We start from the raw sequence: 16,064 nt of genomic DNA on the forward strand, positions 1-16,064 counted from the left end.
CTGCCAAACCAGCTTGGTGTTCTTTGCCTTTGCTGCTCCTCTTTTCCAGAACACTTTCTCCTGGAATCTTTGCTTCCTTCAGGTCTACACCTCAACCTCAGCTTAGCAGAGCTGCATTGCCAGAGCACTCCATACAAACAGCATCACCCTACATGCCCTATCCTCCTTGCTTTGGAATTTTCTCTAATGTTTACCCTCATTTGGTGTACATTTCTTTATTGTCTTACTCTCCTCGTCTAGACTAGAAGCTCTGTGAAGGGACACATTTTACCGTATTCACCGCTGCACCCTCATTCTTAGAGAGATGCCTGGCATTTAATTACACATTAATGTGTAGGCATTTAATATGTGTGTGAAGAAGGAAGAAGAAATTACCTAACCTGGGAAATTAGAATCATGATATACTAATGGAGGAAGATAAATTATTTTGGGGAAGATGGTGGAACTCTTTCTGGATGTCAAGTCTAAAGTGACAGAGGAATTTCTTAAATTATTGTTAAACATGGTGAATAAATACCTATTGGTTGATGGAGAAAAAAAAGCCAGCTCTAGTAGTTACCCACCGTGAATAGGACTTCAAAAAAAATTCAGACCTGGTTTTGCAAAAAACCACCAAAGTTAAAATGCACCAATTCTCCAATGAAACTTTACTATCTTGTTATCTCGTTTGCCTATCTATCTTTACTGTCTTTTTTTTTCCTTCTTCTTCTTTTCTTTCTTTCTTTTTTTTTTTTTAGACGGAGTTTTGCCCTGTTGCCCAGGCTGGAGTGCAGTGGCCCGATCTTGGCTCACTTGTAGTCTCTGCCTCCCGGGTTCCAGCGATTCTCCTGCCTCAGCCTCCTGGGTAGCTGGGATTACAGGAGCACACCACCACGTCCGGCTAACTTTTGTATTTTAGTAGAGAAGGGGTTTCACCATGTTGGCCAGGCTGGTCTGGAACTCCTGACTTCAGGTGATCCGCTCGCCTCGGCCTCCCAAAGTGCTGAGATTACAGGCGTGAGCCACCGCGCCCGGTCAACTACCTGTCTTTACTACATGTTAATCTTCCTTTCTTTTACGTTCCTAAAAAGCCTGAAAACCTTCACAGACTGCAAAGAGGATATAATTTCTCTCTAGAGGCGTCTTCTTCGACGGTGAACGTAATTAAGCTGGTCATTTACTCCGCTTGCAATGTTACTTCTCAGTACAAGGTAGCGAGAAACCCCTGGATCTTCATTCTCCAGGTCTCTCCAGGAAGAAATGAATTTCAAGAGGGAGCTCCAGAGAGGGCGCCACCTGGAGCCCAAGGCGGTTCAAATGCGCAGCCCCATTGGGATCTTCGTCAAGAAAATGCAGTCGTTAACGGAGAAAAGACGGGGATGCGCCTTGTCCCCTTTCCGCGGGGATGCTCTCTGGGCTGCTGGCTGGTTGAGAAAGGGAGGTCTGGGGGTGGACTTTTCCCCTGTGCATGAGGGTCTAAGTTTCTTCAGCTTAGGGTTGGGGGGGTCCCCGGAGTTTGGGGACTTTCAAATTAGGGCTTTCTAAACAATTTCTCTGCAGAGGATCCCCTAGCAAACGATCTGATACTTCTGAGGAGCCCGCCTCCCTTGCACCAGCTCTCTGGTGATAGAAGTTCTGCTTTCCAGGCTCTAATTGGTGGCCCCAGGAGATCCAGTATGTCCCGGGTACGGCTTCCCGCGCTTGCGGCGAGGGTTCAAGCTCCAGGGGGTAAAGGCAGAAGTCAACTGCTCATTCATTCAACAAATATTTATTGCGCGCCCGCTTAGTGCCAGGCACCGGAGGCGCCCCGGGGCAAGAAACCGCTCTTGCTGATCCCTTTCCGCTCCCCAAGCGTCCGGCGCGCGCCGTGGGAGCGCAGCCCGCATCCCTCGCCCACCGGCCGCCCGGCCTGGGTGTGCCTGGCGCCTCCAGCGCAATCCTCGGTCGGGAGCCCGACCGCAGGGACCCGGCCTCCGGGGTATCAGCCGGGTGGGGAGGGCAGGGGAAAGGCAAAGCGCCGCCAGCGCCAAAGTCCCGCCGGCCCGGGAAGCCGCTCCCGGGAAGCGCGCGAGGCGGAGCCGCAGTCGGTCCCCGCCCGGCAGAGCGCAGAAAGCGGCGCGGGCGGGAGAGGCCGGGCGCCCGCGGCTCGGAGGCGGCCCCGGCGGGCGGAGGGCGCGGCCGGCGGGAGGGGCCGGGGCGGCGCCGGGAGGGGCGCGCAAGGCTGCGCTGCAGCCGGGCCCAGCAGGTGACCGCGGGCGGCGCGGGCACGGGCGCGGGCGGCGCGGCGGGGAGGCGGCCAGCGCAGTCCAGCGAAGTTTGACGGAACATGGCGGAAGCGCCCGGGGCACGCAGGAGCGCGGCGCGGCGGCGGCCGGAGCCGGAGGAGCTGTAGCAGCCTTAGTCGCCGCCGCCGCGGGGCGAGGTCGCCGCCATGGCCCGCTGGATCCCGACCAAGAGACAGAAGTACGGGGTTGGTGAGTGCGCGCCCCACCTGGTCCCTGCCCGGCCCACGCGGCCAAGTTCGCGGACAGCGGCCCTGCCAGGTTTGCCCAGAGCCCGGCGGAGGACCCCGGCCGGGGGCTCGGCCCGGCTGCGCAGCTCTGGGATTCGGGGGCGGTCGGAGCCCTCACCAGGGAGCGCCGATGGGGAAGTCGCCCAGGGTTTGGGGACGCCGAGTGCTTCCAAGTGCAGTTGAGCTTCGGGACAGTAATCCCGCTCTTGCATCCCAAGCTCCGGCACTTCACACCGGAGAAATGTCAATGCGAGGGGGCGCGCCTGCTGCTGTTTTGGGGCCGCGGCTGTGTGGCTCGCCCCCGTGCGCCCAGCGTGGGTTTCACCCGGGAGTAGGTGGCCCCCCGGGTCGGCACATGGGCTGGTGCTCGTGGTCCCAGTGCTTTCTGGCCCCACTTTCGTAGGTTCTTCTCAGACGCCCCTTAAGTGAGGAGTTGAGGGTGGAGAGCCGCCCTGCCCCCTTTCCTCCAGACCCTGGGATCTTGATGACAGTTGTGAACTGGATGGAAACTAGAGTCGTGGTGTGGAAGTGATGGAAGGGACAGGAAGTTGTGGCACGGGAAGGGGGTGGCTGGCCCCTGGGGCTGTTTGTGCGCACTCATCTCCTAACGGAGCCTGGCTGGAGAGGGTGTAAGGCTGCCTTCCGGATCCTGAGTTTTATCCTGGAGACGAGAAGAGGACATTTTTATTAAGGAAACGGTGCCAGACCCCGTGCTGGGCACTTGGCATCACGAACAGCGGTGCTGGAGAGCCCCGGGTTGTGCGCAGGGGTTGCTGGTGGTGGTGCTTTGGATCCGAAACAATGAATGTGCGGGGGTTTTGACCCAGGTGGAAAGTCAGGCTCCTTTGGCTTTTTATCAAGGATTGAGGTTATTGAGGGCCTGTGGGAAGACTTCTGCCCTGAGCCGGGTGATTACAATGGCCGTTAGACCTGGGGTGATTCCCTACAATAAACACAGCTGAGTGTGTTGCGAATTTTATCACTTCCTCTCAGGTCCATTCATTTGGCCTGTTTGTAATTTTATCTTTGACTTTACTCCCTTACTGAGGTCCTGTTTTTCCTCACCTCACTGGTTGGTGAAGTGCAGTCTCAATTAAGAGCTACTCAACGTGCCTAGGGGCTTTTCAACTCTGTGGCCAGGAGTCAGGGGTTTTTTGTTGTTGTTTGTTTTGTTTTTTAACAGTCTCATAATTACTACATTATTCTTAGGTGGATCCTTTATATATTTTTCTTTGTTTTCCCTCAGTTCAAAAAGCATTCTTTTTTGCTCTTAAGTTGCTTTTAGAATCTTAGTCTCTCCCTTAGCTGCACCTCAGGAAAGGGCTCTTCCTTTTTTTTTTTTTTTTTTTTTGGTTTGTTTGTTTTTGAGACGGACTGACTGACGAGGGAGTCTCACTCTATTGCCCAGGCTGGAGTGTAGTGGCGCAATCTCGGCTCACTGCAACCTCTGCCTCTGGGTTCCAGCAATTCTCCTGTCTCAGCCCCCGCCCCCCGCCCGGAGTAGCTGGGATTACAGGCTTGCATCACCACACCTGGCTAATTTTGTATTTTTAGTAGAAACCGGGTTTAGCTCTGTGGGCCAGGCTGATCTCAAACTCCTGACCTCAGGTGATTCGCCTGCCTCGGCCTCCCAAAGTGTTGGGATTACAGGCGTGAGACACCTCACCCGGCCCCTAGATGAAAGCATATTTAACAATGCCTAATAACTACGGCAGTGTTATCAAATCTAATTTTAACAGGATTAAAAGCCCTTTTCAAAACTGTTGAGTTGAGGGTAAAGTAAACATGTTTCACAAATGTGGTTTTTATTGCCATAGTCCTAGGAGCAAGTATAATATGTTTTTAATTTTTCGTTTGCATGTTCTGGAGTCAGTTTACTGTGTCACTTACAGGTCAAGAAAAATATTTGGGCCAGGTGCGGTGGCTCACATCTATAATCCCAACAATTTGAATGGCAGAGGCAGGAGGATTGCTTGAGCCCAACAGTTCGAAACTAGCATAGCAACATAGCAAACGGGTCTTTACAATAAATACGAAAAAAATGTAGCCGGGCATGGTCGCCTGAGTCTGTGGTTCTAGCTACTGAGGAGACTGAGGTGGGAGGATCGCTTGAGCCTGGGAGGTTGAGGGTGCAGTAAGCCCCCATCACAGCACTGCACTCCAGCCTGGGTGATACTGTGAGACCTGATCTAAAAACAACAAAAACAAAACAAAACAAAACAAAAAAACTCTATATATGTGTGTGTGTGTGTATATATATATGTATATGGAAATATGTGTGGAAATTGGTGTGTGTGTGTGTGTGTAAAATATTTGGATTGCATTTCCAGGGCCTAGGTGTTAGGAAAATTGCATCAGGATATAATTCTGAACACTTATTTCACCAGACATAGATTCTGGTTGGTCTGGGTTTGGCAAAAGGACCCACAGTTAGGATAAATTAACTGAAGAGAGTAGTCTCCATTGCTTATTCCTAAAACTCATCATTGTTTTTGTCACCTCCTTGCTTACATTTCTGCATTTCTGTCACCTCTCTGCTTGGAAGCCTCTCATGGTCAACAGGATAAAGTCTGAGCCTGACTTCCAAGGTTCCTACAATCTGGTTCAGCCTATCTTCAGCATTCTCTCTCAAGGCTTCTTTCACTAGCTCTCCAATGCAGACCAACTGCCCTTCCCACTGTTGTGCAATATACCCTGCAGAGTCCCTCCTTTGGGACTTTGCTCCCATTGTGCTTGTCCCTGCCAGGAGTGCCCTCCCAACTCTGCCTCAGACAGCTCACCTTTCCTTGAGGGCTCAAATCCATTCCTACTCTCTCCTTCAAATTTTCTATTTGTCAGACCGTCCCAAACCTTCATGCTTCTTCTTTACAGTTCCTGGACTGTGCCATCCTTGGGTTCGGTGAATCAGACCATTATGGTTTTGTATTCCTAGCACTCAACGGGTGTACCAGGTATTGGTACCTTCAGTCTGCTTGTCCTTGATGTTGGGGTGCTGTTCTAAAGCACAGTAACCTAGCTTCTCTGGTGATTGAATGTGGTTTTTTTCTCTTCTTTTTCTCCCCATTAGGCATAACATCTCATTCACCCCAATACGAGTTTAATTTTGTTTGGTTAGATGGAGGAAGGGAGAGCCTCCACTCTGTCTTTATCTCTGCAAGTAAGAGAATGAGATATTCTGCTGAGAAAACAAGGAAACATGGAGCAGACAGACTTGCTTAAATATAGTTGGGAAAACTGGCTTTTGGGACTTTTCTAAGTGTCTACTGGACAGATTTGGTTTCTGGGTGAAGGAACCGTAGGATAGTCATGTTGAAGCATTTGGATGACTACTCCGTGCTAGCTATGACTTCGCCTGTTGTGCTGTAAGAGAAGTGTGCCTCTGCAGAGCTTCTCTGTGTGAGGATAGAGCTTTGGCCTCCGTTTGAATTGTGCCTGCTGAAGCTGGCAGTCGCTACTGTCATATTTTATCTTGGTGCCACTCTTGGCTGTTCCCGACGTATCCTAGACGTTTCTACAGGGACTGAAATGCAGCCTGTCTGGGCTTTCTTAGTTCTTAAACAGCAGTGTTGGCTCAGGCTTTTAGCATTAAGTGGGTCTCAATGGTTTGTGTGTGTTATCAAGTGAGGTGACTGATCCATTTGATTCTTTAAACTGATGGTGCTCTAGTACCCCTGTGTAAAGTGCTCAGTGGCTAAGTGTTCTTCCCTGGAGATGTGGAAAATGTGCTTTTTTCTCATCTTTTTTCTTTCTTTGTTTCTGTTTTCTCTCTCTCTGTTTTTTTTTTTTTTTTTTTTTCTGTCTGAGCATGTGAAGATATAAAACACTTTTAAGCAAACATTAGTGATAAATATCCAGAATAGTCTGATTATAAAAACATTTATTTTCAAGTTTGCTTCCACACAAGCTGTTTATGTAAAGAACAGCCCCCGATTAGATTGACTATGGATTCTTTGCAAAGCTTTTTTTTTTTTTCCTTTTCTTTTTTTTTTTTTTTGAGACAGGGCCTCACTCCATAGCCCAGACTAGAGTACAGCATGATCATGGCTCACTGCAGCCTCCCACCTCAGCCTTCCAAGTTGCTGGAACTGCAGGTGTGCACCACCATGCCTGGCTTAAGTTTTTTGATTTTTTAAGTTTTAAAAAAATTATTTTAAAGATGGGGTCTCTCTCTATTGTCCAGGCTGGTCTGGAACTCCTGGCCTCATGTGATCCTCCAGCCTTTAGCCTCCCAAGTTGCTGGGATTGCAGGAGTGAGCCATGAGCCTGGCTGATTTTTTTTCTTTTCTTCTGAGACGGGGTCTCGCTCTGTCACCCAGGCTGGAGTGCAGTGGCTCAATCTTGGCTCACTGCAGCCTCCACCTCCTGGGTTCAAGCAATTTTTGTGCCTCAGCCTCCTGAGTAGCTGGGATTACAGGCGCCCACCACCATGCCCGGCTAATTTTTATATTTTTAGTAGAGACGGAGTTTCACCATGTTGGCCAGGCTGGTCTGGAACTCCTGACCTCACGTGATCCGCCCACCTTGGCCTCCCATAGTGCTGGGATTATGGGTGTGAGCCACCATGCCTGGCCCAGAATCGTGCTTTTTGCTAATGTCCTCAGGTATGTGGTTTCCCACCTGATTCTTCTCCACTATGGATATCATATTCCATAGACTATAGCTGGGGTGGCAGAACTGGGAGCGACCTCAGGGAGTAAGCATCCTTTCCTTTAAAAGAGAGGAACTTGGTGCCTGAAGAGATTAAGTGAATTGCTTAACACCAAGGATTCTTGCCTTTTTGGTCACATGAATCCTTGGCAATCTGGTTAAGCCAGCAGACCCCTTTCTTAGAATGTTTTTAAATGCGTAAGGTACGATACAAAGTTCCAAGTCACTGCAGAAATAAAAATTAAGTAAAATACAAAGGATTGAAAATGAAAACAGCTGTATTGAAATACAGCTATGAAGATGTTTTTCAAAGTTCGTGATATTGCAATATGTGTACTTCTTTATTAATGCATGAAGTACCAAGATCTAGTGACAGGTGTAATAACTACCATAATTTTGAATTAGTTATGAGCACATATGATTTTTCAAGATATCTGCAGTAACCATAATATGATATAAAAATCCCTGTGATTTTTATTGGTGACAGTATCACAGGCGCTACTAGTGCAATCATGGTTTGTTGGTTACAGTCGTAAAGTAAGTGCTGAATGTCAGAAAATAGAGATGTAACTTTTTTTCTTATTCAAGTCTGTGTATCCTCTGGATTTGACAGATTAAGTATCCTTGGCTGAGGATCACATAGCTAATTAGTTACAGTACCATCTGAGCAACACAGTGATACTTGTTGACCACCTCTTTACATATAACACTGTGCTGGATATTATGTAATTATAATGACCTGAAGAAGGCCTGGCCTTACCTTGGTCATGATTTAACAACATTGAGGCTAGGAACAAAAGGAAAAGAGAATTAGTATTCACTGAGAACTTCCCTTGTGAGGTACCATTCTGAACCCTTTATTTTAGTATGTTCCAGGGACATGTGGAGTCTTGGAGACACTTTCGGAATGTGTGTGTGTGTGTGTGTGTGTGTGTGTGGGGGGGGAGTGGTCCATGAAATTAAAACTTTCTTTTTGCCATAATACTAAGACATTATCAGCCTGTTTACATTCTCATTCTCTTGTTAGTGTCTTGTGGAGTTTTCCAGAGGCTTTGCAAAGTGCGATATGGCCACCGATGGAATGCAGAGGCAGCTATGAAGACCCAGCTGCCTATAGTGAAGTCAGACATTAAAGAGACTTCCAAATATGCAAAACAAAGCCACACTTCTAAGTGTTTTTGTTTGAGAAAATAGTTCTGTTCATTGAAAATATGTATTTTTATAAACATGTATTGGATTTATCATAGTTATTTTAAATTAAGTACCAAATACTTTTTTAATGTTTCAGTTTGAACTTCTGATATGGTAAGTCGTGATAGATGTCACCACCCACACAGACAGAAGCTCTTTGGGGGTTCTCAGTAACTTTAAGCAAGTAAAGGGTTCTGAGACAAACATTTGAGCTGCTTTACCTGATATTTCATTAAATCATGGTGGCAGTGATATGAGATGCTGTTGTCCCCTGTTTCTGAATAAAGGAAACAAGGTTTGCAGAAGATGAGTTTCTCATCCATGGCCATGTAATCTCACTCCAAAAACAAAATCTTTATCCCATGTTGTATTTCCCAAGTTCCACTTGTTCATCGTCATCTTGGTTTTGTCATGTCCAGGTACCACTGTGTAGCAGCTTCAGGGCTATTGCCATACCCATTTCCATCTGTATTTTTTCTTTCTGTTTTAGGAGACAGGGTCTTGCTCTGTTACCCAGGCTGGAGTGCAGTGGTGCAATCTCAGCTCACCGCTGCCTGGACCTCCTGAGCTCAAGTGATCCTCCCACCTCAGCCTCTGGAGTAGCTGGAACTACAGACACACACTACCATACCTGGCTAATTTTTGTTGTTGTTGTTTTTGTAGACATGGGATCTCACTATGTTGCCCAGGCTGGTCTTGGACTCCTGGGCTGAAGCAATCCTCCCACCTTGGCCTCCCAAAGTGTTGGGATTACAGGCGTCAGCCACCACGCTCAGCCTATACTATTTGCTATGTTATATTTTCTTCATATTGTCTGCTTGTTTTCTTTTTTTCATTTTAGCAGTTACTGAAAAAGACAGCCTTACATTTCTACCACTACTTGCTGTAGGAAAGAAACAATTGTAAAAGTGAAAGCAACAAAAATAAGAGCGGTGTATTAGATTCTGGCTAGATACTGCTGCTGTCAAGCCTAGAGCCTCAGACCTGCTTTTTCTTCATTAAAAAAGGAGGAAGCTGATGCCCAGTGGAATCTTTCTCTTCGGTATAGTGTCCATTCTCATTTTTCATGGTAATTATGTTCTGTTTAGTCACAGTGAACACTGAGTTAGTGAATACTGACCCGTTGCTCCTAGGGGAGAGGCAGGGTTCCTGTGAGCCTCTGGTCACAAACTTTTCATCAGCCGATCAACACATAACCTTATTTTATGTGTGTTCATGTTTAAAGGTATCTTATTTAACATATATAGTTGGTTCACTAACATTGAGCTCATGGCAAAAAGCACTGTAACTCATGCCTGAATGAAGAAACTTACCTAACGTGTATTTTTTTTTTTAAGGCACATTACAGCTTTTTTTACATTTAGGAACTTAGCACTGTAGCACTATGCTTGGGATCATTTTAAATAGCAAAATCACCAGCAAAAAGCACAAACATGAGGCCAATGTGGTGGTTCACACCTGTAATCCCAGCATTTTGGGAGGCTGAAACGAGAGGCTCCCGTAAACCCAGGAGTTTGAGACCAGCCTGGGCAACATTGTGCAACCCCGTCTCTACAAAAAAATACAAAACATAGCTGGGCATGGTGGCATGTGGTTGTGGGCCCAGCTACTTGGGAAACTGAGGTGGGAGGATCATCTGAGCCTGGGGAGGTCAAGGCTGCAGTTTGCTGTGATTGTGCCACTGCAGTCCAGCCTGAGTGAGCGAGTGAGACCCTGCTCAAAAAAAAAAAAAAACAAACAACAACAACAACAACAACAAAAAACACAAAAATAAGTAAAATATGGCAGTAAATAGACCACAAAAAAGACACTTCTTTACAATATGCGAGCTGAAACAAGAATGCAGAGCGTCACCTTGCTCACTCTCAGCTAGGAACTTGTGTAGGAGTATTGGTTTTAAGGTTTCATATGCATTTTAGTGAGTAGGTGAATTCACAAATATGGAGTCTGTCAACAATGAGGATCTACTGTAGTTCCGCAAAACGATAATTGAAGCTGGGCGCGGTGGCTCATGCCTGTAATCCCAGCACTTTGGAAGGCTGAGGCGGGTGGATCACCTGAGGTCAGGAGTTCGAGACCAGCCTGGCCAACACGGCAAAACCCCATCTCTACTAAAAATGCAAAAAAACTTAGCCAGGTGTGGTGGTGCACACCTGTCATTGCAGCTACTAGGGAGGCTGAGGTAGGAGAATCGCTTGAGTGCAGGAGGCAGAGGATGCAGTGAGCCAAGATCGCACCCCTACACTCCAGCCTGGGTAACAGAGCAATTTCATCTCAAAAAAGTGAAAGATCATTGAAAATGGAATCACTTCCATTCCCTATGGGTGTTTTTGTTCACAGATTGGATGCAGTTGATTTTACTTTTGGAAACATTTTCTTCTCTAGACTTTCTCTAGACTTTTGATCCCATTTCTCCATGGTTTTCCTCCCATATACCCACCATCCCTCCTCCCTGCCTTCCTTCCGCTTTGCCAGAACTTTAAGTCTTGCCATAGCCTGGCTGGCTTTTCTGTCTCCTTTATCTACCTGCTACCAAGTGATCTCATCCCCCGCCCTGGCTTACTCCCATTCATTTGCTGCAGCCTTCCACATTGATACCCCCAGACCCCTTCCCTGTGCTTTGGAATCACATCCAGCTGTTCACTGGGCATCTCCCAGTGGCTTTAACAGGCAGTCCCTGCTTCCAGGACGGAAGTTTGGATCCTCTCTAACCTCAGAACTGCACTTTCCCCAGTTCTTTGCTATCTGTCCAGTGGCCCAGGCAGAACACTAAGTCACCCCACATTCCATCTGTCATCAAGTTCAGCCCTTCCTCCAAAATACATGCTCAGATTATCGCTCCTGATGTTTCCATTTCAACGCAAGCCTGCATTACCTTCTGCAGGGCTACTGCAATGGTATTTATTTATTTTTTTTCTTTTGGAGACGGAGTCTCGCTCTGTCACCCAGACTGTAGTGTAGTGGCACATTCTCGGCTCACTGCAACCTCCACCTCCTGGGTTCAAGTGATTCTCCTGCCTCAGCCTCCCGAGTAGCTGGGACCACAGGTGCGCATCACCACACCTGGCTAATTTTTGTATTTTTAGTAGACACGGCATTTCACCATGTTGACCAATCTGATCTTGAACTCTTGACCTGAAGTGATCCACCTGCCTTGGCCTCCCAAAGTACTGGGATTACATGCATGAGTCACCACGCCCAGCTGCAGTGGTCTTCTAACTGGACCTCTTGCTCTTTTTTTTTTTTTTTTTAAGATGGGCGTCTTGCTTTGTTGCCCAGGCTGGTCTTGAACTCCTGGTCTCAAGTGATTCTCCCGCCTTAGCCTCACAAGTGCTGGAATTACAGGCATGAACCACCAAGCCCAGCCAAGAGGAATTTTTTAAAGGCAAGAACCTGACGTTGCCACCTCCCTGCTTCCACTTTCCCGTTGCAGTTGGGATGGCACTGAAGTTCCTGGTCATGCCCTCCAGGCCCTGTGGGATCAGACCTGCCGCCTACCTCTTTCCCTTCTGCATTCCAGCCACACCAGCTTTATTTCTGGTTTTTGAACTTGCCAAGCTCAGTTTGACTCAGGACCTTGGCACTTGCTCCTCCCTCTTGTGGAATGTGTTTCCCTAGATCTTTAGATGTCCGGTTCTCTGGTCGTATTCAGATCTTCCTTCAAATAATCCCTGCTTAGAGAGAGCCTTCTCTGAGAAGAACCCTAGCTGCATGATCCCGCCTCCTTGCCGACACCTCAGAATGTCTAGCCCTTTTCCTTTATTTATTTGTTAGTGTTTACTGTCTGTCTCCCATACTAGAATGTAAAGTTATGAGGACACGAACTCTTTTTCATCGGTATGCCCCAGCCCTTGGAATAGCACCTGGCTCATAATAAGTCCTCAGTAAATATATGCTATGTGAATAAAGGAATGCTGACCCCATCATCTATTTAAATTCATCTTGCTTACCAGCAGCAGGATTTTGCCTACACGTTGGAAAATACCACCCTGTGTGTGTTGCCCATGAGAGAAGAATCAAAGGCATAGAGAAAGGGATGTTCAAGTAATAGAGAAAATAGATTTAATAGACTGCATAAGCAAGAGATTATGTGAGTCCTGTGGGGTGGGCGAGGACCTAGAATCATAAATGCTGCATTATTAGATGGAAGTGATGGGATTTGCTTTTTTATTTTTTGGTTATTATTTATGGAGGCTTTATGGAGGAAGGGGCATTGCAGACTTGGCTACCAGGAAAGAAAATGCTTGACCATGTGGTGCACAGGGTTTAGGAGGTTCTGAGTCATTGGGTTGGTGCTGTGTTGAGCACGTAAATTGGAAAGGAAAGAAGGTGCGGTCTCATGGAAGAAACAAGACATTGAGATTTATCTGTTATTTCCCATTTCCAATACAAGGAGTTGAGATTCCTTATAAAAAGAGCATATGTACTGTACACTCAGTAATTAAAGAAAAGGTCTGAGAAATCACAAGTAATTTGGAGAAGAAGAAAAAGTAATTTAGAATACTGTTTGAAGCCATAGTTACTCAAACATTAGTCTGTCTGTCATATAGCCATCATGTTAGCTGAAAATATAAATTAATTTGTGTTTTTCTCTTCATCTAAATTTCAAGAGACACATCAGTGGAGCTTGAATGTAAGGAATCAAATCCATTGTACTTAATTTTACCATAAATCAAAGTTTTCTAACTTCTAGCCTATTTCCAGCTGTATTCAATGCAATGACATTATAATTATAATGCAATGCATATAAAAGATTTTGGTACTTTCAAAAGAATTTTTAAAAAAGGAACGATCCAGTTCTTTGGAATAAGTTGGAGTGGAATTGAACCACATAGTTTGTTCTTCACTAAATATTTTGGCTGGGCACAGTGGCTCATACCTGTAATCCCAGCACCTTAGGAGACTGAGGCTGGAGGATTGCTTGAGCCCAGGAGTTTGAGACCAGCCTGGGCTACATAGCGAGACCCTGTCTATTATTTAAAAAAAAAAAAAAAATTAGTAGAAGGAAAAATCATTTTCCCCTTCCTCAAGCAGGTAAAAACACCCAGAATATGCCTACTCCCCGAGGACATTAAAGGACATAATAAGCCCTTTGGGAGTCCTTTGACTGATTTATAGCTACACCAGCATACCTCAGGAATAATGGATTTTTTATTGTCAAGCTTTATAAAAGTGTTTTTTGAGAAATTATTTTGAGGCAGAGATGTGGATGAGCATGTGGATTGTATTTTTCCAAGTAATGTTTGGGCCATGTCCTCTCAGAGCCTGGGCTCACTCAAACGATTGTGTGAATGCTGGCAGCCACTTCCCAAGCAAGAGACAGAAGTGGGCTTTGTCTTTCACAAAGCTCTGTGCCATTGCAAAGCCACTGTTGTTCGAACGGGTTCATGGTCATTATCCACCTTTTCCCAAATGTGCCATTTGCTCTCATATTTCCATAGCTGATTAAACCCTGTCACTGTCCACATCAGATGATAGTTGGACCCCAAAGATGCCCTCTCTCTAATGATCATGAATGTCTTTGTCTTTTATTATTATTGTTATTATTGTTTTGAGAAGGAGTCTCGCTCTGTTGCCAGGGTGGAGTACAATGGGATGATTTCGGCTCACTGCAACCTCCACCTCCTGAGTTCAAGAGATTCTCCTGCCTCAGCCTCCCAAGTAGCTGGGACTACATGCATGTGCAACCATGCCCAGCTAATCTTTTTTTTTTCTTTTCCCTGAGACAGAGTCTCGATCTGTTGCCCAGGCTGGAGTGCAGTGGCGTAATCTTGGCTCACTGCAAGCTTGACCTCTCGGGTTCACTCCATTCTCCTGCCTCAGCCTCCTGAGTAGCTGGGACTACAGGCGCCTGCCACCACACCCAGCTAATTTTTTGTGTTTTCAGTAGAGATGGGGTTTCACTGTGTTAGCCAGGATGGTCTCGATCTCCTGACCTCGTGATCTGCCCACCTCAGCCTCCCAAAGTGCTGGGATTACAGGCGTGAGCCACCGCGCCGTGTCTTTGTCTTTTAAAGCTGCTTGAGGGAAGGAAAATGCAGTGGAGACTGATTCCCTCTTGAAAATAACTCTTTGTGACTCAGCCGAGGTGCATTAAAATGCACCCTCCTGATGGGTTTGTTACCTGTGTACCTGCAACAAGTTGCATCGTATTTGGTTTGTACTTTCTGTGAGCCTGGAACAATGTGGCTCTCATGACCCAGTCTTCCCTGCCAGAGACCAGGTATAAGACTAAGTCACGGCCAGACATGGTGGTTCACACCTGTGATCCCAGCACTTTGGGAAGTTGAGGTGGGTGGATCACCTGAGATCAGGAGTTCGAGACCAGCCTGGCCAACATGGTGAAACCCCCATCTTGACTAAAAATACAAAAATTAGCTGGGCACGGTGGTGTGTGCCCGTAATCCCAGCTACGCAGGAGGCTGAGGCACAAAAATCACTTGAACCCGGGAGGCAGAGGTTGCAGTGAGCTGAGATTGTGCCACTGCATTCCAGCCTGGACAACAGAGCGAGACTCCATCTCAAAAAGAAACAGACAAACAAAAAACTAAGTCATAGGTAAGACTCAGTTGTCAAAATCTAACAGTTTTGCCCTCTTGTATGTAGAATCAGAAGATATTAAGAGCCAGAGTTTGTAAGTATTACCTCTTGGTTAACACCCTTGTTTTATCAGAAGAAAAAAAGCCCCAGAGACATCAGATGACTTATCTGAAAGTCACACCGCTAGTAGCAAATTTTTGTTTCAACTTGCTGTCTTCTAGCTGCTCTTTCTCTTTATTTACAGCTCTGGAGAGAGGTTTGTTAATCAGATCTCCTTAAAGGTTCTAAGAGTAAATTCTCCCCTCTCCATCTGAAGGGGAAGATGCCTGTGTCTCCTGAGTTTTTTCCAGGTGGAGGTTTTGTTATAAGTAAGGTTCAGCTGTTAAATACCTTCCCCTTTTTAAGAGTTCTGGGAAGGAAGTATGTTTGGGGAGGTTTGAGCCTGCAAAGTGGAAGTGACACTGTGGGTTCCACGGTTTGGCCACTGACTTCTCACTAAGGTTTCAGTCCTTAGCACTGTGGTATTGACGTGATATCAATTGCAAAATTAATAAGTAATGTGGCTTTGTCACTATATCACAGGCATATTTGAGAATGAACATCACTGTGTTTTGCAAAGTTTAAGGAGTGAAGAAAGGGTCATGTATTGCTAATAAAGGATTATTATATTAGTAACCTGGATGTGAGAGAACATTTCTACTTTTTCAGACCTGTATTTCAAATAAAATGTGATGCCATCTTCTGAAGACTTAGGAAAAGTTTGAGTAAGTACCTTCTCCCTCAGCTTCCATTTCCGCTGTATTCTCTTTTTTTTTTTTTTTTTTTTTTTTTGAGACGGAGTCTTGCTTTGTTGCCCAGGCTGGAGTGCAGTGACGCCATCTCAGCTCACTGCAACCTCCACCTCCTGTGTTCAAGCAATTCTCCTGCCTCAGCCTCCGGAGTAGATGGGATTATAAGCATTTGCCACCACACCCGGCTAATTTTTGTGTTTTAGTAGAGACGGGGTTTCACCATGTTGGCCAAGCTGGTCTTGAGTTCCTGACCTCAGGTGATCCTCCCGCCTTGGCATCCCAAAGTGTTGGGATTACAGGCATGAGCCACCATGCCCACCAACTTCTGCTCTATTCTCTTTGCTGGGAGTGGACAGCTTTACCCTAGAGGAGGAGATGCAGCCTCTTCTCATGCAGAGACAACC

The 16,064-nt window shown here is 46.4% G+C and overlaps 1 protein-coding gene across 7 annotated transcripts in view; it reads left to right on the forward strand.

The window, feature by feature from the left end:
- The first annotated feature begins 2,204 nt into the window (after nt 1-2,204).
- DOCK5 (dedicator of cytokinesis 5) overlaps nt 2,205-16,064 on the forward strand; it is a 235,651-nt gene continuing 221,791 nt past the window's right edge. For 2 of the 7 annotated variants that reach the window (XM_031669440.1, XM_031669441.1), the window contains exon 1: nt 2,205-2,453. In XM_031669440.1, the coding sequence (XP_031525300.1) occupies nt 2,411-2,453 (43 nt within the window). In that variant the 5' untranslated portion in view covers nt 2,205-2,410. Of the gene's footprint in view, nt 2,454-14,789; nt 15,634-16,064 lie in introns of those variants that run through there. The other 5 variants (XM_031669442.1, XM_031669446.1, XM_031669438.1 and 2 more) reach the window with 3 other exon arrangements.

This window comes from Papio anubis, chromosome 8, assembly GCF_008728515.1.
Source record: "Papio anubis isolate 15944 chromosome 8, Panubis1.0, whole genome shotgun sequence".
NCBI classification, from domain to species: Eukaryota; Metazoa; Chordata; class Mammalia; order Primates; family Cercopithecidae; genus Papio; species Papio anubis.